Here is a 19,346-nt window from a genome sequence, read left to right on the forward strand (position 1 = left end):
GCGATTTTCTAATATATAAGGCCCTCAAAGCCACCTCAGACCTGAACTGGTCCCTGAAAAAATAGCCTTTTCAAATTTTCTTTAAAATATGAGAAATTGCTGCTAAAGTTCTAAGCCTCGTAACGTCCTAGAAAAATAAAAGGACGTTCAAAAAACTATGCAAACATAAAGTAGACATATGGGAAATGTAAACTAGTAACTATTTTGTGTGGTATTACTATCTGTTTTACAAGCAGATACGTTTACATTTAGAAAACTTCAATTTTTGCAAATTTTCTCAAAATTTTGGTGTTTTTCAGAAATAAATACTGAATTTTTCGACCAAATTTTTCCACTAACATAAAGTACAACATGTCACGAGAAAACAATCTCAGAATCGCTTGGATAGGTAAAAGCATTCCCATGTTATTACCACATAAATTAAAACGTCAGATTTGAAAAAAATCGGCTGTGTCCTGAAGGCCGAAACAGGCTGGGTCCTGAAGGGGTTAACTAAGTTCAGTGAATACATGTGATTCATGCAAAGGAAACAGTGTAACATACAGATGGAGAAGGATTGTTTGCAACATGTGATACAGTAGAGGGCGGCCGAGAGAGAGAGAGATATTAAACTACGGTACATAAGTCCTACTCACACAAAGTATTTTGAGAAAATAATAATAATCAAATAAATGAATCAAGAAAGCAGAAACCATTTTATTACGTCTTTATTTCTAATTGTGTCCATGTGTAAATATAAGGATATAAGGTCTGAGAACATTCATCTATTTCTATATGATACATTTGTTGGTCTGCCTGACATTAGGGGGATTAACGGATCTCTGAATCACAGTTACAAGTCTCCTTACAGATGTTCTTAATCTTATATTCTTCGTCCATGTCTTCCTCCTCTGAATCACACAAGTCCTTGTAATCTGAGCATTCTTCAAACTCATCATCATATGGACAAGGATTAACTGAAAAGAAGGATAACAGTTGCTGTATTGTGTTTTTAGTTCAGTTTTACCTCCAGTGAAACATAAACACTTGCTCTTAGATTCTCATGTACAGAATCCATGTGAAGCCTTTCCCATCAAACCTTAGCTGTTGTGCTGCAGACCTCTCCTTCCTCCAAATTCTCTAACAGGGAGTTGCTATCATTAGGTTTTTATGCTACACCAGGGGTCTCAAACTTGGCCGGGTAAGTGGGCCACATAAAGAAAAAATTAGAAGTTGACGGGCCGCATTTCAACAATCCAGTTTTCCAGTTTAAGGCTGGATTCACACGAGGATGTTCGGTCCGTAAAGGACGGAACATATTTCGTCCACAAGTCTCGAACAAACTGGACCGAACACAGTGCAGGGAGTCGGGCTCCTAGCATCATAGTTATGTACGACGCTAGGAGTCCCTGCCTCTCCGTGGAACTACTGTCCCGTACTTAAAACATGATTACAGTACGGGACAGTTGTCCTGCAGCGAGGCAGGAACTCCTAGCGTCGTACATAACTATGATACTAGGGGTATATAAAAGAGTATCCGGCACACCAATTTTGAAACAAAGGTATTTTTTATTTTGTTTTTAAGGCCAGTGGCAGAGTGCGACGTTTTGGTCTAAGTGACCTTCATCAGGCACTTAGCCGTGCTGGGAAACTGAATAGACGAGCGCTAGTGGTGCTGATAGCGGCTGGCCGCTGTATCATGGCGCCATGATATACAACATGTAAAATAGCGAGCATATTTACTGAGGTTATAGTAGGGGCTCCCAACCTTATAGCCATAGGCAACTCCTCAAATATGTTTCCACTTCCAGAAGACACTTATTCAAATTCCTATCCAGTAGAACTTGGCGTACAGATAGATAAAGCACTTTGCCTGCGCCCATGCCAAGCATAGTGGATGGACTGAAATCAGTTTGTCATCCCTGGCTGAGTGAGATGCCTTTGAAGCAGCTTTTGGCAGGTGATAATTCTCCCTGCGTAGATCCAGTTGGTAGAGAGTCTTAAAGGGAACCTGTCACCAGCATTTCACCTATTGAACTTTACTTATCCCTCACTGGCCGCTGCTATCAAAAGTTCATTGCCGTTATCCCCGCTCCTAAACTCCTCCTCAGACTGTAAATAACGGTCTGCAAACATTTTGCGCCTTTTATCGTAATAATCCGGTGTCCCGTTGTACGCTCACACCAGAATAGGACATCAATGCACAAGCGCAGGATTTTGTGTGCTGGGGGAAGGCGAGGAGCTGTCAATCAAAAGTAAGGAGGAGGGGTAAACTCGGAAAGACTTGAGGAATAAAGATCTGACTCTTTTCAAACGAAGATTTGACTATTTTCAAACAAAGATATGACTCTTTTCTGCTCATTAGCATACGGTGTAGGAACACTAAAAAACGGAATACTAAAGCTACAGAGCCGACTAAGAAGACAATTATAGGTTATATAGAAATTATTTTTCACTCATCACCACCTGGTATTGCTGGTTTAATAGGTGAAATGCTGGTGACAGGTTCCCTTTAAGGGCAATGCTCACTGGAAAAAAGTATGTAATATAGCACTCCTCCAGAAGAAAGAAAACATTGAAACATTGATAATAAACAAACTAAAGACACCTATCTGTATACAGCACTGTTTCGGAGTTGATACTCCTCATCAGTAGAGAGTAGGGTTCTGATTGGCTGAGAGAGATGCTTTTAAAGCTCTTGGACAAACATCTAGCTGAGTTATGTTTCAAGGCTGCATATAGAGTCGGACATTGACTTACAGTGTAGTCACCTATAGGTGGCACTAGATTGACAGTTTCCTTTCTTCTGAAGAGGAGCTATTTTGCATACTTTTTCCCAGGGAGCAATGCCCTTAAGACTTCCTACCAGCTGTATCTCCACAAGGAGAATCATCACCTTCCAAGACCTGCTTTGAAGGTATATCATTTAGCCAACCAGACCCCTGTTCTGTACTGATGAGGAGCAACAATGCCAAACCAGTTCTGTATACAGATGGGTGTCCCTAGTTTGGCTAATAATCTGTCGTGTTTCAAGACTCAATAAAGCGTCCGACATTAACTTACAGGGTAGTTACATATGTGTGGCACTAGAGCAAATGCTTTCTTCTTTCTGCAGTAGAGCTATTTTGCATCAAATACACTTATTATAGACTTGCCCTATTACATTTTTGCTTAAAGAAAAAAAAAATAAATAAATAAATATATATATATATATATATATATATATATATAACCCCCCCCCCCCCTCGGTTGTGCTGCCTGCAGAGGCCCGAGATGGTCTAGTACCAGAACAAATACCTGCAACCGCATATGTCGTAAAAACAGACATCAGTGGACCAGACAGACATCAATTGTGATATAAAAAAGAAAATGCCAAGAATGTAAATGTACTCACGCTGGGCAGTATTGACAGACGTAGACGTATGGTACGTTCTGATTGGGACAATGAACTGATGAACAACCAATTTTAGAGGACTTATACCAGACGAGCTGCAAGAAATAAAAAACATAAAAATGTGAATTAGTCAGTTAGGAAACTAAGTAATCAAAAGCAAAAGGATGGAAAAAAATATATGGCCACATTTACTAAGACTGGCACATCTTTCACCGGTCCAAGTAAAACAGATAGTTGGCGTGATTTGTGCACATTTTTTTAACCCCTTCCAGGCGTATACCGTATACTTATGTCATAGCCGGGTAAGAGAAGTATGGAGCGGGCTCAGAGGCTGAGCCCATTTCATACTACAGGGGTGTCGGCTGTACCATACAGCCGACACTTCAGTGTAACGAGTGGAATCTCACTAGTTTAACCCCTTAGATACCGCGGTCAAAAGTGACTGTGGCATCTGAACCGTTAGAGTGGGTCCGCCCACTCTGACAGAACATCACCCCCTGGAATGCGATTGTGGGGTGCCGATGGTTGTCATGACATCCTGGGTGCCTAATGAAGGCCCCCAGGTCTGCCATCTTCTAGGGCTTAATAGGAGACGATCAAACATTCACTGGTTCAAGTCCTCAAGGGGGACCAATAAAGTTTTTTTTATGTACAAAAAATGTGTTCAAAGTTTTCCCATTTTCGCCCTAAAATATTTTAAAAAAAACTAAATAAAATAAACATAATTGGTATTGCCGCGTCCGTAAAAGTCAGGACTATTACAATATAACATGTAACCCGCACGGTGAAGGCAGCAAAAAATAAATAAAAAAAATGACAGAATTGATATTTTTTGTCACATCATTTTCCACAAAAATTGAAATAAAAAGTTATTAAAGACTCGCATGTACGCCATAATGGTACATTAAAAACCGCAGCTTGTCCCACAAATGATAAGGCCTCGTACAGCTCAATCGACGGAAACATAAAAAAGGTATTTTAATTTTAACAATTAATTTTCTCCTTGTAAAAGTAGTCAAATATAAAAACAACATTTAAATTTGGTATCATATTGACTCGCAGAATACGGGAATCATAAGTTTTTCCCATTCCACCGCACAAAGACTTTTCCAGTTTCCTAATACATTATATGGTACAAAAAAAGGCTACATGAAAAACTACAACTCGTCCCGCAAAAAATCAAGCCCTTATACGGCTATATCCACGGAAAAATAAAAACTATCTCCTTCACTAAGACTGGTGTACGATGTTTTTTTTTTGTAAACACGGCCAGTATCTATGGACAGCAAGGGCAATATGAGCTGATATGCTACAAAAATTCTGACTATACATGCTGATCAAAAATAATGAACTATCTATATAATAGACTAGAAGAATAACATGTATGCTTAGATGGCGGTGTACAATTGTACATGTTAAGCAACAACCCACAATCAATTCTCCATAAAGTGCTCTCCTTCCTGACATGTAAATGAAAATAGGGGAGATTGCAAGTGCACATAAGGGTATGTTCACACGCTTACTAAAAAACGTCTGAAAATACGGAGCTGTTTTCATGGGAAAACAGCTCCTGATTTTCAGCTGGTTTGTAATTAAACTCGCGCTTTTCGCGATGTTTTTTACGGACATTTTTGGAGCGGTTTTTCTATAGAGTGAATGAAAAACGGCTCCAAAAACGGCTCAAAAAGTGACCTGCACTTCTTTTACGTGGCCGTTTTTTAACTATGCAGTCGGCCAACTCAAAAAGAAACGAAAAGATCAGACAACAGCAACTTCCACCTGCAAAATCAGTTGCGGTTTACCTTTAAAATCCGTAATGGGGTCCCTACACCTTGTGCCTTTTATAAAACTAGTGTCTTCTTATGAAGTAGAAGGGCTGTTTGCCCCCCTCAGGCACCAGGACCAGAGTGTGACTGATACCTCTGCACTCTATAGCTGCGCCTTTATTTACAGGGGTCTCAGGAGACATAATGGTTATCTGTGATGAGACAACCCCTATAAAATATCATGGGAAATCTTGTATATCAGAGTTTGCATTGCACAGAATTACGCAGAGTAAATTACAACATAATAGTAGTAGATAAATCCTAAATTATTTGTACAGTAGAGGCGCAGACACAAACATGGACTTGAAACGCGCGCCCTACCTGGGTATGATGGCCAATGACACTGCTGCTATCTATTGTTCCAGATGCAAACACAAAATCTTTTTCTTCATCCCACCAGCCTTGGATCACTTTAGTCCAATTCTGCAGCCTGCTAGACATGTATAAGTTTTCTCCACATCCAAAAGCTGAAAACAGAATCATAAGTTATAATAATGAAAACCCGAGAGTGGCCGTAATCTCCTTACCATAGTTGTAATAGAGAGCTGCCCGGAGCATGCGGCATGTGCGTGGGTATATATTGTATGTTTTATATGTGTGTGCACTACATGGCGCTATTACTTGTATGGGACTGTCTTTTGGATATTGAGTGTCTATATTATTTGTGCACTATATGGCGCTATTACTTGTATGGGACTGTCTTTTGGATATTGAGTGTCTATATTATTTGTGCACTATATGGCGCTATTACCTGTATGGGACTGTCTTTTGGATATTGAGTGTCTGTTATTTGTGCACTATATGGCGCTATTACTTGTATGGGACTGTCTTTTGGATATTGAGTGTCTGTTATTTGTGCACTATATGGCGCTATTACTTGTATGGGACTGTCTTTTGGATATTGAGTGTCTGTTATTTGTGCACTATATGGCGCTATTACTTGTATGGGACTGTCTTTTGGATATTGAGTGTCTGTTATTTGTGCACTATATGGAGCTATTACTTGTATGGGACTGTCTTTTGGATATTGAGTGTCTGTTATTTGTGCACTATATGGAGCTATTACTTGTATGGGACTGTCTATTGGATATTGAGTGTCTGTTATTTGTGCACTATATGGAGCTATTACTTGTATGGGACTGTCTTTTGGATATTGAGTGTCTGTTATTTGTGCACTGTTTGGCTTTATTACGTGGACGTCTTCTGTCACTCTCATTTATATATTGTATATCTATTGTATGGATAATCTTTGGCACCGGTTTGGACATGGGCACTGCTATGGGCACTGGTATTCGCATATTATTGTTTGACTTTGTATGACATTATTTGCGCACTATATGACACTATTATGTGAACTCCACGGCACTGTTATTTTTACATTCTTTACCATTGTTACTTTGCCCTATATGATACTGTTATTTGGACATTTTTCAGCAATGTTAATGTGTGGCACTGTTATGTGGACATTATATGGAACTTTTGGACGTTGTTTAGCACTATCAGGCAACTTTTTTACTTTATTTTCCACTTTTTATCTTCATTAGTTTTAATTCATGTTTATTTCTTTCCCAAAAATATAATGGGGGCACTCAATGTCCTGCCCCGTGGCCTGCTCCAATCTTATTCCACACCTGGGTGGACGCCAAATCCTTTAGTATTTCTTTTTCATTTTGCCTGTGTTTATCTTTAAGGCCGGGTTCCCACGTAGTGTATACGCCGCAGGATTTCCGCAACGGAATTTTGTGTGGAAATTCCGCAGCATTTACTGTAGTGCAAAGTGGATGTGATTTAGTAAATCTCATGCCCACGTTGCAGAAAAAAACGCAGTGTAAACGTTAATAAATTGACCTGCGGTGCAGAATTTATGTCCTCAGCATGTCATTTTATGCTTCGTTTTTGTTGATTTTCTGTTGCAGGTTTTCCAGTTCAATTCAATGGGGATGCAAAACCCGCAATAGAAAGACAAGTGTTGCAACTTACTCAGAACGCGCTCCTTCCTCCTGCAATCACAGGCCGCATCGTCACATGGCCTGCAACATCATCGTAGGAAGCCGGACTATGTGCACAGAAGATGGAGGGGGTAAGTATGAGCGCTTTCTTCATCAGTTTAAATTCAGTTTGAAAAACGGCACCACAATGTGGTGCGATTTTTCGGACTAAATGAACTGTGGGTTCCAGGTCGGACACACTTGGTGATTTTTACGCAGCATATCCGACCCGTGGGAACCCGGCCTAATGGTGATGACTTGCCTCTAAAACCCGCTGTATTTGACCTGCTCTATGTCCTGCTGGTGCCCCAAAACATCCTCGACATTGTAGGTATTATCTAACTAGTGATAAAGGAACGAGCACAACCCAATTTACATAATACATTTTCCCCCAGGCCGAGTATTGTAATATAGCGGTCCCATAAAAATTGCGACAAACACACTGATACAACTGAGATATCTGACCACAGCCTTGTCTTAGAACAAGTGGAATTCTTATCATGGAGCTTGATTTCCTCCATGAAAGGCCATGTTCACACAAGGCGGATAAGCTGCGGATAAGTACACAGCGCATCAGCCCTCGTCGCCACAGGGAATTCCGGCCAAAAAAACGCACCAAATCGTGGTGCTAGTTACTCATCCGGAACGTCCGCTGGGAAAACTGCACGTAAAAAAAGAAGTTTGATATTTACCTGCAGCCATGGCGATGCGTCCCTCTGACGTCTTTCAGCCCAGCATCCTGGGATGAGGTTTCATCCCAAGTGACCGCTGCAGCCTGTGATTGGCCTGTGATTGGCTGCAGCGGTCACATGGGATAAAATGTCATCCCAGCCTGGACGAAGAAGCACAGAGTTCTGGGTAAGTATAAGTTTTTTTTTTTTTTCCTGAGTGACAATTTGTTGCGGGTTTTACCTCCCAATTTAATTAAATGGGGAAAAAAAAACAAAAAAAGCAGCGGTTACGCATAAATAGTTGACATGTTGCGGAATGAAAAAACACACTGCAGGTCAATTACCGAGTATTTATTCATTTACGCAGCATGTGGATGAGATTTGTTCAAATCTCCACTCTGCTGCTACTGTATTATGCTGCGGATTTAAATCTGCAGCATTTACACTACGTGTGAACGCAGCCAAAGCAGTTGAAATACCTCCATTGGCTCCATATTAGGAAATTTATCCGTTGACAATCCATCGATAAAATGAATTTCGCTGATTCGCTCCTCTCTACCCATTACTGACATCCAACTCATGAATCTATAACTCCCTGGTTTTTATTTGAATCACTATTTATATCATTCGGAATATACTCGTATCTGCTTCTGATTGTTCCATTTCTTTGATAAGAATTCCTCTCTCTAAATCTCAAAAATTCCCATTTCTCCAGAAAAACACGTTTTTTTTTTATTTTTTATTTTTGTTTTTTTTTATGGTGTTCCAGAGCGGTCAATATTTGTTCATATAAGACCGGGAGGTGCAAGTCAAACTTGATATCTCATAAAGCTGCAGACTGGTCTTCTTAATTTACAAGCCTGCTTGAGTAGATCTGCATGTCTCCTCCACTGTTCACTCGTTTGTCAGACTACGGAAAATAATGAGTAAATCAATTCTCATTTTCTGTTTTTGTTCATCAAAATTTGTCAACAATTTCCCAAATTGACTCTAGTGGCCGGCCAATTATTAACATGTTATCAAAAACGTTAACACCATTGCACTATGTATACAGATGTAGCCATCTTTATCTTGACTCTGATAACTTGCTGCAGCGTGATATCACACAACAAAAACCATTCAAAAAGTAAAGTTAACGTTTCTTACCACTGTGTATTTAATGGGTTAAGAGTCAAGATAAAGCTGGCTACATCTGTACTAGTGAAAGGGCAAACGGAGGACTTTTATTTGGGTGGGGGTTTCCAAGCATGTTGGTGCCCATTGTGGAGATGGCAATATTCCCCTCCCCTTATTATACAGATTGTCTGAAAATGGACAGGTAATTGGTAACCCTGATTATATTCCTGGTGATTTGGGATGGTGCAGGGGTAGAGGATGTAGCACGGGGCAGGTACTGTAAATGCACCTATAATATTTAATTTACTCTAACTAAGTCTACATTTCTTTATAGGGTTCAGCTTTGCTTCCCTTCACACAGCCGTAGGGTTATATGATATATTTATATCCTTTTGCAGCTACCACCAGGGGGAGCACACTGGATTTATACAGCTCCAATTAAACTCTATAGTAAACACATATGCAGAGAGCTCCCCTAGTGGCTGCAAAAAGAATTGTATAATTTAACTCCACTTCTCATAACTGGCTTAGAGGAGAGTTTCCAGGTAATAGGTGCACCTAAGTGTGTCCCTGCGTGGACACTAGGATACCAGTGCTAAAAAAAAACTCTAATGCAATGAGAAACTCAGCTCTGCTATACCTGTACCTCTAGTCAGAAATCCAAATGTTGAAGAACATTTGAGAGCCTAAAAAGAAATATACGTACTGGTAATCACCCTTTGATCTGCTTTGCTGTGACAATGTTCACACTCGTTTGCCAATATTTCTGCATTTGCTGCGACTTCATCAGACCATTCCTTTATGAAAAAAAACACAACAAATAAAAAACATAAACCACCACGTAAAAACGCCATCCAAAAACACAATATGTTATATCATTAGATCTGTTTGTATGTTACGGATTTCAGTAGGCAATGCCTAAATTATGCCCCTCCGTCCTCACTTCTATCTGGGAGTACGGAGGCAGATCTCACCTCTGCTATACACAGGATTAGTGGCTATGAGTATCACTCCTGTCCAACCTGCTCGACTACAATACTGCAACGTTTTACAAGATCTGTGCCTGTGAGATTTTAAGAGTAAGTTCACACGTGGCAGATTTGTTGCAGAAATGTCTGTGACTGAAAATCCGTTCTACTGAATGCGCTAATTTCTACAATGTGCGCATGGATTTCTGAAAACCCCATTCAAATGAACTGGACAGTCGCAGAAATTTTTGCAACAAATCTGCTACATGTCAATTCACCTTTTACGCTTCTATTATAGCATGATACATGCATAAGGGTGCCCACCCTGACTTGCCAGCCTACTCCTGCTCTAGGTACATTGTAGCATTCACCATCTGATTTATTTACTATGATACCAATCATACCAGTGCCCCAGTGGGAGCCCCGCCTATCTCCAGAACGGGGGCCAAACAATCCCTGGCCCTCATGTTGAGAAGGCCGCCTTAGGCGAATGAGTAGACAGATGACTGCCCGGGTGTGCGTCTCTTTCCATTTTCATCTATGGGAGCTACAGGAACAGCCGGCCAATCCATTAAGTGTCGGGAGCTTTCAGCCGCCCTCAGTGGTGGAGCCCACATAATCCCCTTAGTATAAGAGGTAACCGAACAACCTCAGGCCGTTGGCATACTATTATGTCAAAGTGCGGGTAGGATTTATTATACGGCGCTCTTTCAAGTTACAATAAACCCTAACACTATGGAAAGCTGATTCCAAAGTAAGAAAAAAACTTGAACCATTTGCCACCGCAGACAGTTTTTGTTTTCTCACTTTCCATTTTTCCTTCTCACCTTCCAAAAGCCATAACGTTTTAATTTCTGTCGACATAGCCGTGTGAAGGCCCGTTTTTTGAGTTGTAGTTTTTAACGCCACCATGTAATTTCCCATATAAATTCTTTGTGGGGTGGAAAGGGGAAAAAACTGATTCTTTCCTTGTTTTTTGGGTTTCGTTTCCTTATTCTGCAGATCAATATGATCGCTGCCATACCAAATTTATATAGTTTTTTGTGTTGTACTACTTTTACAAAGTAAAAACTAGTTGTTAAAAAAAAAAATGTGTCTCCATATTCTGAGAGCCATAAGAAAATGTTATTATTGCGTTGGTTAAACTGTACTATGGCTTGTTTTATGCTGGCGGATATTTTTAATGGTACATTTTAGGGTACATGCGAGTTTTTGATCACTTTTGTTTTCATTTTACTCAGGAGATTCTGTTTGTTTTTGTATTACAACGTTCAACGTACAAGTTGAATCATGTGATATTGGAATAGTTCAGCCTTTTATAGACGCGGCGATACCATGACGCGGCGATACCATTTATATTTATTAAATTTCGTTTTACATTACTCTAGAGGAAAAAAGGGAAAAGCGTTTGTTTTTAAACGTAATTTTTTGTTTACATTATTAAAAACTTTATATAACTGTTTCTTGCAAAAATATGCTTAGGGGACTTAGAGAAGCGATTGTTTGATTGCGGCGTAATACTCTTCAATACCTATGTATTGCAGTGTATCGTAAGTTTTGTTCCGGCTGCTGGCAGGGCTTAATAGGAGCATGAATATGGCTGCCATGGCAGGAATTGCCACACCGTGATTGCGTCACGTGGTTGGCCAATGGTGTGTTGGAGAGGGAAGTCGGAGAGAGCTGCTGGTAGATTGTAAGGGAACTGAAAGAGGCCACTGTACTCTATGTTTCTTTTGTGATAAAAAATGTAGGTAGGGCCCTAACTAAAAAGGATGGGGCCCCATCCTCATATTTTTCCTAGGGACCACCTCCAGCAAGCCACCAACTTTGATCGAGTCCTGTGACTAGCTACTGTCATTGGCGCTGTCATAAACCCATAGGTACATGCAGGAAAAAGGTCTAAATGATATACATATTGATATATGCTATATTGCAGCCTATATATAAAGGCTAGACCTCGATGAAACCAAGTGACTCTTGGTGTGTTGCCCTAAATAACTAGTATAAACCTAAAAGCGTATAGGGCACAAATAACACAAGTAGATAGGAAAAATAGAACAATTTTTATTGAAAAAATACAACATTAAAGGATGGGTCATACTGAGCAAAAGCACAGAGACGTCTGACACTTGCAGAGAACGTACAAACACAAGGGGATACCTGACAATGTCAAGAATATATATCCTTGATCTGGGTGCAAATGGCCTGATCACATTGATAATTTTGTTATGCGTTATATGTGGATGGGGTGTAAATGTAACCAGCACATTGGTTATCAACAAAGAATGAACAACTGTGGTCCAGAAATGACACTGATGTGCTAGCAATGCAGGATACAGGCAAGTTAGGTGGAACAAAACCAAAGCAAGGAAACATGTAACGTACCCATTGTGGTCCTCTGCTTGGAGAGAACGTCAGTCCCGACGCGCGTTTCGGTGAAATGTCATTGGCGCTGGACTACTACCCAAAACCTAATTACCCCTAATATTTTTTCTGGTCATTTGCACAATTAAATGATAAAACTTTACGTCATCCCATTGGGTTTCTGTTTTGTTTACCATTTTCAGCATGTTGCTCGGGGAAGGATCCACTTGTGCTCTTAGCTCATTGTGTCTGTCAACAATGTATTTTCGGATGTTTTCATTTTCACATAAATATTTTTTATATTCTGGATCCTGCAAAAGTAATCAGATAGGATTATTAATAAATGTGAGATGATTTCTACAAATGCTTTGGAATGATCCACAACCACACGCTAAACTACTGCAATCAGATTTCTTCCCGAGGCTTGTAGAGTCGAGATAACCATTCAAAATCAGCTTCACCTGACATAGGAATTCCATTTTTTTTGTCGAATTGGTCATATATTAAAGAGGCTCTGTCACCAGTTTATAACTTCTACCTAATCTAATAGGCACGTTAATGTAGATATGTAATGTAATGTGTTGTTTTTTTTAACAAAGTTATGTGAACCCCTTCCCGCCGCAGCCCTTCTTCAGATTTTCATTTTCGTTTTGTCCTCCCCACCTTCCAAAAGCCATAGCTTCTATATTTTTCCGTCGCTATAGTCCTATGAGGGCTTGATTTTTGCGGGACAAGTTGTAGTTTTTCGTAGCACCGTTTATTTTGGCATGTAATGTACTAGGAAAAGGGAAAAAAATTATTTGTGGGGTAGAAAATGAAAAAAACAACGATTCCTCCATGGTTTTTTGCGCGTCGCTTTTACGGAATTCACTGTGCAATTAACTTTATTCAGTGGGTCAATACGATTACGGCGATACCAAATATATATAGTTTTTTCTATACTTTACTACTTTTACAAGTGAAAAGTGTAAAAAAGAAAATTTATTTTGTGTCGCCAAATTTCCGAGAGCAATAACTTTTTTATTTTTCCGTCGATTAAGTGGTATGAGGGCTTCTTTTTTGCGGGATAAGCTGTCGGTTTTAATAATACCATTTTGGTGTACATACGACGGTTTGATCACTTTTTATTTCATTTTTTGTAGGAGATTAGGTGACCAAAAAATAGAGATTCTGGCGTTCACCGTGTGGGTTAAATAATGATATATTGTAATAGTTCAGACTTTTACGGATGCGGCAATACCAATTATGTTTATTTATTTATTTTTTTACTATGCCCTACGGGGAAAATGGGAAATTGATTTTTTTTACTTTTAATATTTGTTATTTTTTTTTTACATAAAAAAAAACTTTATTTAACTCATTTTTACTTTTTTTCTTAGTCCCCCTAGGGGACTCCCAGCAGCGATCGTTAGATCGCTTGCACAATATACTGCAATACTAATGTATTGCAGTATATCGTGATTCTGACAGGCATCTATTAAGCCCTGTCGGAGGCAGGGATAATAGGTGCACAAAGGTGGCAGACCTGGGGGCCTTCATTAGGCCCCCAGGCAGCCATAGCAACCATCGGCCTCCCCCCCCGCGCGATTGCGTTGTGGGTGGCGCGATGAGCTGTTAGAGGGGGTCGCCCCCTCTTTCTATCTATTTAAATGCTGCGGTCGCTATTGACCATGGCATTTAACGAGTTAAAGGAGCACGATGCCGCTTGTTACTCTGAAGTGTCAGCTGTAACAAACAGCCGACACCGGCATCGTATGGAGCGGGTTCACTCTGTGAGTCCGTTCCATACTTCCCCTACCCAACTTTGACGTATGGATACTTTGGCGTATGGATGTTTTTTACTCTTGACCAATTGGGTGTAGTAAAGAGAAGTGTATGACGCTGACCAATCAGCGTCACACACTTCTCTTCATTCATGTCCAGCTTAATCCACAGCACAGCGTGATCTCACGAGATCACGCTGTGCCATCACTTACTCCAGTAGTTCCTTCACACAAGCGACGGGAGAATGACCAGACATCGCCTCCAGCCTGGAGGCGATGTCTGGTCATACTCCCGTCGCTTCTGTGAAGGAACTACGGGACTAAGTTAACGACACAGCGTGATCTTGCGAGATCACGCTGTGCTGTCATTCCTGCAGTAACCTCACCGAAGCATTGGGAGAATGACCGGACATTGCCTCCAGGCTGGAGGCAATGTCTGGTCATACTCCCGCCGCTTGTGTGAAGGAACTATGGGAGTGACAGCACAGTGTGATCTCGTGAGATCACGCTGTGCTGTGGCTTAAGCTGGACATGAATGAACAGAAGTGTATGACAGTGATTGGTCAGCGTCATACACTTCTCTTTACTACACCCACTTGGTCAAGAGTAAAAAAACGCCCACTTGGGTATTAAGAACAAATTTGCATAACACTTAAAATGCTCATAAGTTTGTCAACAATAAACTTTAAAAAAAAAAACAACAACACATTACTTATCTACATGAAAGCACCTATTAGATTAGGTAGAAGATAGGGCAGTTATAAACTGGTGACAGAGCCTCTTTAAAGACAATAAGCTGATCACAAAGTATCTCCCTAATGGGACCTCCAGCGATCAGCTGTTATCTGTGGGGAAACCTAGCAGTAAATGTTTAATTTCCCTGCAGCGCCACCACAGGGGAAATTAAGCATTATACAGTGTTCATTCACATCAATGGGGTTTCTGTGTAATGCAGGACAGGTCCTGCAGGGCAAGATACACTTTTTGTAACCACTTTCCACTTTGGCCAAGAGATGAGGATCCTGAATAGAGGACCCCCCCCCCCTATTAACTCAGAATTCGCTAATAGGGGATATGAAAATGGGTTTTCTAAAATGGACAACCCCTTTAAGACCAGGATCGCTCACACAGTTTTGAGGTCGTTTTTTTGCTGCATTATTTGGGCAGTTTTTAAGCCAAAGGGATGGAAAGGTATAAATAAATGTTTTTTTTGTTTGTATTCATTTCCATGTGTGGCTAAAAAAAACTGAGCCAAAAACTGCGCTACTAACAGCATGAAAACTGTGTGTGTGAATCTGGCCTAAAGGGGTTCTCTCACAATCATATCTTATGGCATTTCAATTAGTAATGCTACAAAAGTGTGATCAATGGTAACCCATGACAGCTGCACCTTATTGGTTATGCAGGTCTTATTAAACATTAAAGGAGTTGTATCAATAACACAACTTATTTTCATTTGCCCTTTTAGGGTGTATGGATATTATAAAGGGGGTCCCCCACTTAGGCCTCGGCTCTATTATTAAGAGCTGGTAACAAGGAACGTCCCTCGCTCTGGCAGATTTGTTCTGTATGGCCAGCCACAACTTCCTCCGACCATAACAGCCGATCACCAGTGAATTCAGAAGCTGGACCTGCAGCGATTAACTGATCACCTGGTCACTTCACTGCAAATAGGAATTATTTTGCTAATCTCCCAAAGAGGTCCTCTCTCCTGACATTAGTAAGTACTTTTATTCCCTATAAAATAATAATTGACAACTGGGCATCACAAATCTCCTCATCAATAGGGTATATCCCTACACAGTCTTACACTGTCAGCACTGATTGGACAGTGTGGTGACACCCAGTTGTCAATGTATTCATACATTTCTAGGAGTAATAACAGGAATGGAAAAATGCAGAGTCCTACGAAAAGATTCTCCAAAATTGTTATTTGATGCGGAATACATGTATATTTACTAAAACCAGAGGTTGGATGAGGGCTAGGCAGAATAGGCAGTTGTCTAGAGCACCATGGGGCAGGGAGGCGCAAATTGCCTTTCAATTTCTACAACCATTTGAACACTGTCTGTGCAGCTGATAATGCTGTGTGACATAACTGTATGTACATATATGAATTTTAGAAGCACAGATATAACTAGACATAAGAAAAGCCTAACATGAATGTTACTAAGTGAATCAAGGCTGATATGTAGCTGTGGGTTGATCAATTCGGCAACCAACAATTTTCAAACTAAATTTTAGGAACCAAGGGTCGAAAAGTGGGCACATTTTGGAGCCCCTGACTAAAACAGACATTTAGGAGAGCCGACAGGTTCTCTTTAAGCAGTGGCTGATTAAGTAGATCGCAGGCCCTGGGCTGTTCCACAAATTTGGGCCCCCCCTTTCCCACCGCCGCTCCGCTGTGTCTATAGTGAACACCACCTTTCTGAGAGATCATTGACAAATGGGTTTTATGATTCCTCTTGTCAAAGGGCTGTGCCCCTACATACTGACAGTCTCCAACCATCGCTGTCTGTATCACACTGTGTAGGGACACATCCTCTTGACAATTGGAATGGTAACACGCATTTGTCTACTAGTCCTGGATATGCAAATACTTTATGTGGAATATAAGGATTTCCTACAACAATTGGAGAGGGGAAAGATCCTCTACTTCCTACATGTCGATTTCCTACATGTCAGGAGAGGGGACAGATCCTCTATAGATCCAGTGACTCACAAGTGATGTATTCTCTGATGGGAGTCGTTCTCTTTTCTTCTCCATCTGACACAGACCGATATGTCGACTTCTCCTAATGAGACATCTTTGCCAATCACTTCGGCAGCCTTTTCCAGCCTCTATAGAAACACAAAAATTCAGACACCAAGGCACAGAACCATACATTAAAGGGGTTGTTTGGGCACGGACCGGTTTTTCATACTGGTGACCTATCGATGTGCTCGGACAACCCCTTTTACTCAGACTATTAAATTAGAACACATACACACCCCAGACCTTTTAAACTATTGCAGTCCCGAGAACAAACCCCCTAAACCAATACAGACCCCAGAACAAGCACCCTAAATACAGACCTCGGACCAGACCCCTAAATCCAGACCCCAGACCTGACCCCCTAAACTAATAATGACCCCAGACCAGAACCCCTAAACTAATACAGACCCCAGACCAGATCCCCTAAATACAGACCGAATAAACTAATAGAGCCCAGACCAGACTCTTAAATACAGACCCAGACCTGACCCCTGAAACTAATACAGACCCCAGACCAGGCCACCTAAATGCAGACCCCATAAAATAATACAGACCCCAAACCTATAACTAAAGACCCTAGACATGACCCCCTAAACTAATAATGATCCCAGACCTGACACCCTAAACTAATACAGACCCCAGAACAGAACCCCTAAGCTAATACAGACCCCAGACCAGTTCCCCTAAATACAGACCCCATAAACTAATAGACCCCAGACCAGACCCTTAAATGCAGACCCAGACCTGACCCCCTAAACCCCAGACAAGGTCCCCTTAATACAGACCCCAATAAACACCAGACACCTAAATACAGACCCCAGACCTGACCCCCTAAACTAATACAGATCGCAGACAAGGTCCCCTAAATACAGATCCCCATAGACTAATATAGACCCCATATCAGACCCCCTAAATATAGACCACAGACCTCCTAAATACAGACCCCAGACCAGACCCCTTAAACTACTACGGACCCCCTAAATACAGACCCATTAAACTAATACAGACCCCAGACCAGACCCCCTAAATACAGACCCCCAGTCCACCTAAATACAGACCCCCTAAACACAGACCTTAACAAATCCATGGTCCCCTTATACTTACCTCACCTCACCTCACGGTCTTCTCTCTTGCTGCTGTTCTAGGAGATGCGGTCATGTGACCAGCAGGTCTCTAATCAGTAACAAGAACTGCAGACATGAGGTCATGAGACCTTTATGTCTGCAGGTCCTTTACTGGATATACACTCTGCCGTTTTGTCGCTTTTCTTGCCCCGACTCGCAGCAAAATCGCGGCAAAAACGCATTGTACTTGGGGCGGGCACCCAAAACGACCCAATGATGATCCGCCAATGTCTTTGAAGCTTCGTTGACATACCAATAAAACAAATTCAAACAGCTAGGCTGCAGTACCGGCCAAAGCCAGAAGAGTAGCGCTATGTTGGGTATTGCACTGAACGGTCTGCAGCACACCAGCAGACCCTTTCTTATAATTAGTGAGAATACAGGGAGTCAGACACCCATAAATAATAAATTGCTTGCTTATCCTAAAAACAGGGAAAAAACTGCTCAAATGTGTTTGTCATGATGTGGTTAAAAACAGGTGACAAATATAACTATAGTGATAAAATTGCAATAAGATATAAAATATAACCAGTATTACCTGACAAATAGTTTGTTGAACTAATATCGTCAGACAAAGTAACAGGAACGTCACCAAATTCATCTCTAAAGCTGGAATAAAAACAAGAAACTCATTTATAAAAATAATAATATAAATAATTTTAATTTCACTGCATGGAAACTATTAACATGCTGCTGTTGATGGATCTGTTTCTTATTCTATGTGTGCATTTTACACTAGGGACTACTGTTGTGATTGTCTTATTAATTTATTGACACCCCTTTCAGCTCTTATATTCATATATTTCTAAACTTAGCACTCGTGAATTTTCTGACAAGCCATAAATAGAATAAAATGAAGCAATCATAAAAATCCATCATCAGCACAGCAGCTTGTTAACAGTTTCCCAATTAAAAAAAACATGAAACAGCAAATATTATATTAATGTTTATTATGAAATCTCTAGATTGCACCGTGCTGATGATAAAGTCAATGATAATGTAAATCGATACCCCAGTCCTAAGGGTTTTACCAAAGAATCCAACCCTTATATCACCCATGTAAACAAGTAAGTGCCCCCTGGGAGTCCTTTGCTTCTCTGCTCAGGAATTTAATCCTACTCTCCGCCACAGAACTTCTTTATATCAGAGACATTTAGACATTTACACTGTAGATTTTGTGTAAAGATCAGAAAATATTTAGAAAGTTCCAATGTGAGAAATAAATAAGTTGATTAGAAGGCGGAGCAAGTCCATATGTACAGCGCAGGGGTAAAAACAAAATATTATCTGCTTGTACAAAACTTGTATTTTGAATTAGGAATAAGATACACACGTAATCCTCTCAGAAATCCTTTAAACCACATGTTGTTCCACTGGAAGCGTTGACTGCCGAGGGCA

At 40.6% G+C, this 19,346-nt stretch overlaps 1 protein-coding gene across 1 annotated transcript; it reads right to left on the minus strand.

Annotated features, from left to right (window-relative positions):
• Nucleotides 1-689: 689 nt before the first annotated feature.
• LOC142760631 (cysteine-rich venom protein TEL1-like) lies at nucleotides 690-18,552 on the minus strand. The gene is made up of 6 exons (XM_075863823.1): nucleotides 18,487-18,552; nucleotides 12,501-12,617; nucleotides 9,681-9,771; nucleotides 5,521-5,666; nucleotides 3,374-3,468; nucleotides 690-956 (listed from the first exon to the last, which is right to left on the minus strand). Exons 1-6 carry the CDS (start codon nucleotides 18,547-18,549, stop codon nucleotides 953-955), a joined length of 516 nt encoding a protein of 171 aa, XP_075719938.1. The 5' UTR covers nucleotides 18,550-18,552; the 3' UTR covers nucleotides 690-952.
• Between the last annotated feature and the right edge of the window lie 794 nt (nucleotides 18,553-19,346).

Source organism: Rhinoderma darwinii, chromosome 4, assembly GCF_050947455.1.
Source record: "Rhinoderma darwinii isolate aRhiDar2 chromosome 4, aRhiDar2.hap1, whole genome shotgun sequence".
Lineage (NCBI taxonomy): Eukaryota > Metazoa > Chordata > Amphibia > Anura > Rhinodermatidae > Rhinoderma > Rhinoderma darwinii.

Bases quoted from the DNA above. Each gene is read 5' to 3' on its own strand.
- LOC142760631 (XM_075863823.1), bottom strand. From the start codon at position 18,549: ATGAATTTGGTGACGTTCCTGTTACTTTGTCTGACGATATTAGTTCAA. The intron at 12,618-18,486 runs GTAATACTGGTT...TTACTTTTGCAG, and splicing joins TTCAACAAACTATTTGTCAG to GATCCAGAATATAAAAAATA. The intron at 3,469-5,520 runs GTAGGGCGCGCG...TATTTCTTGCAG, and splicing joins TCATTGGCCATCATACCCAG to CTCGTCTGGTATAAGTCCTC.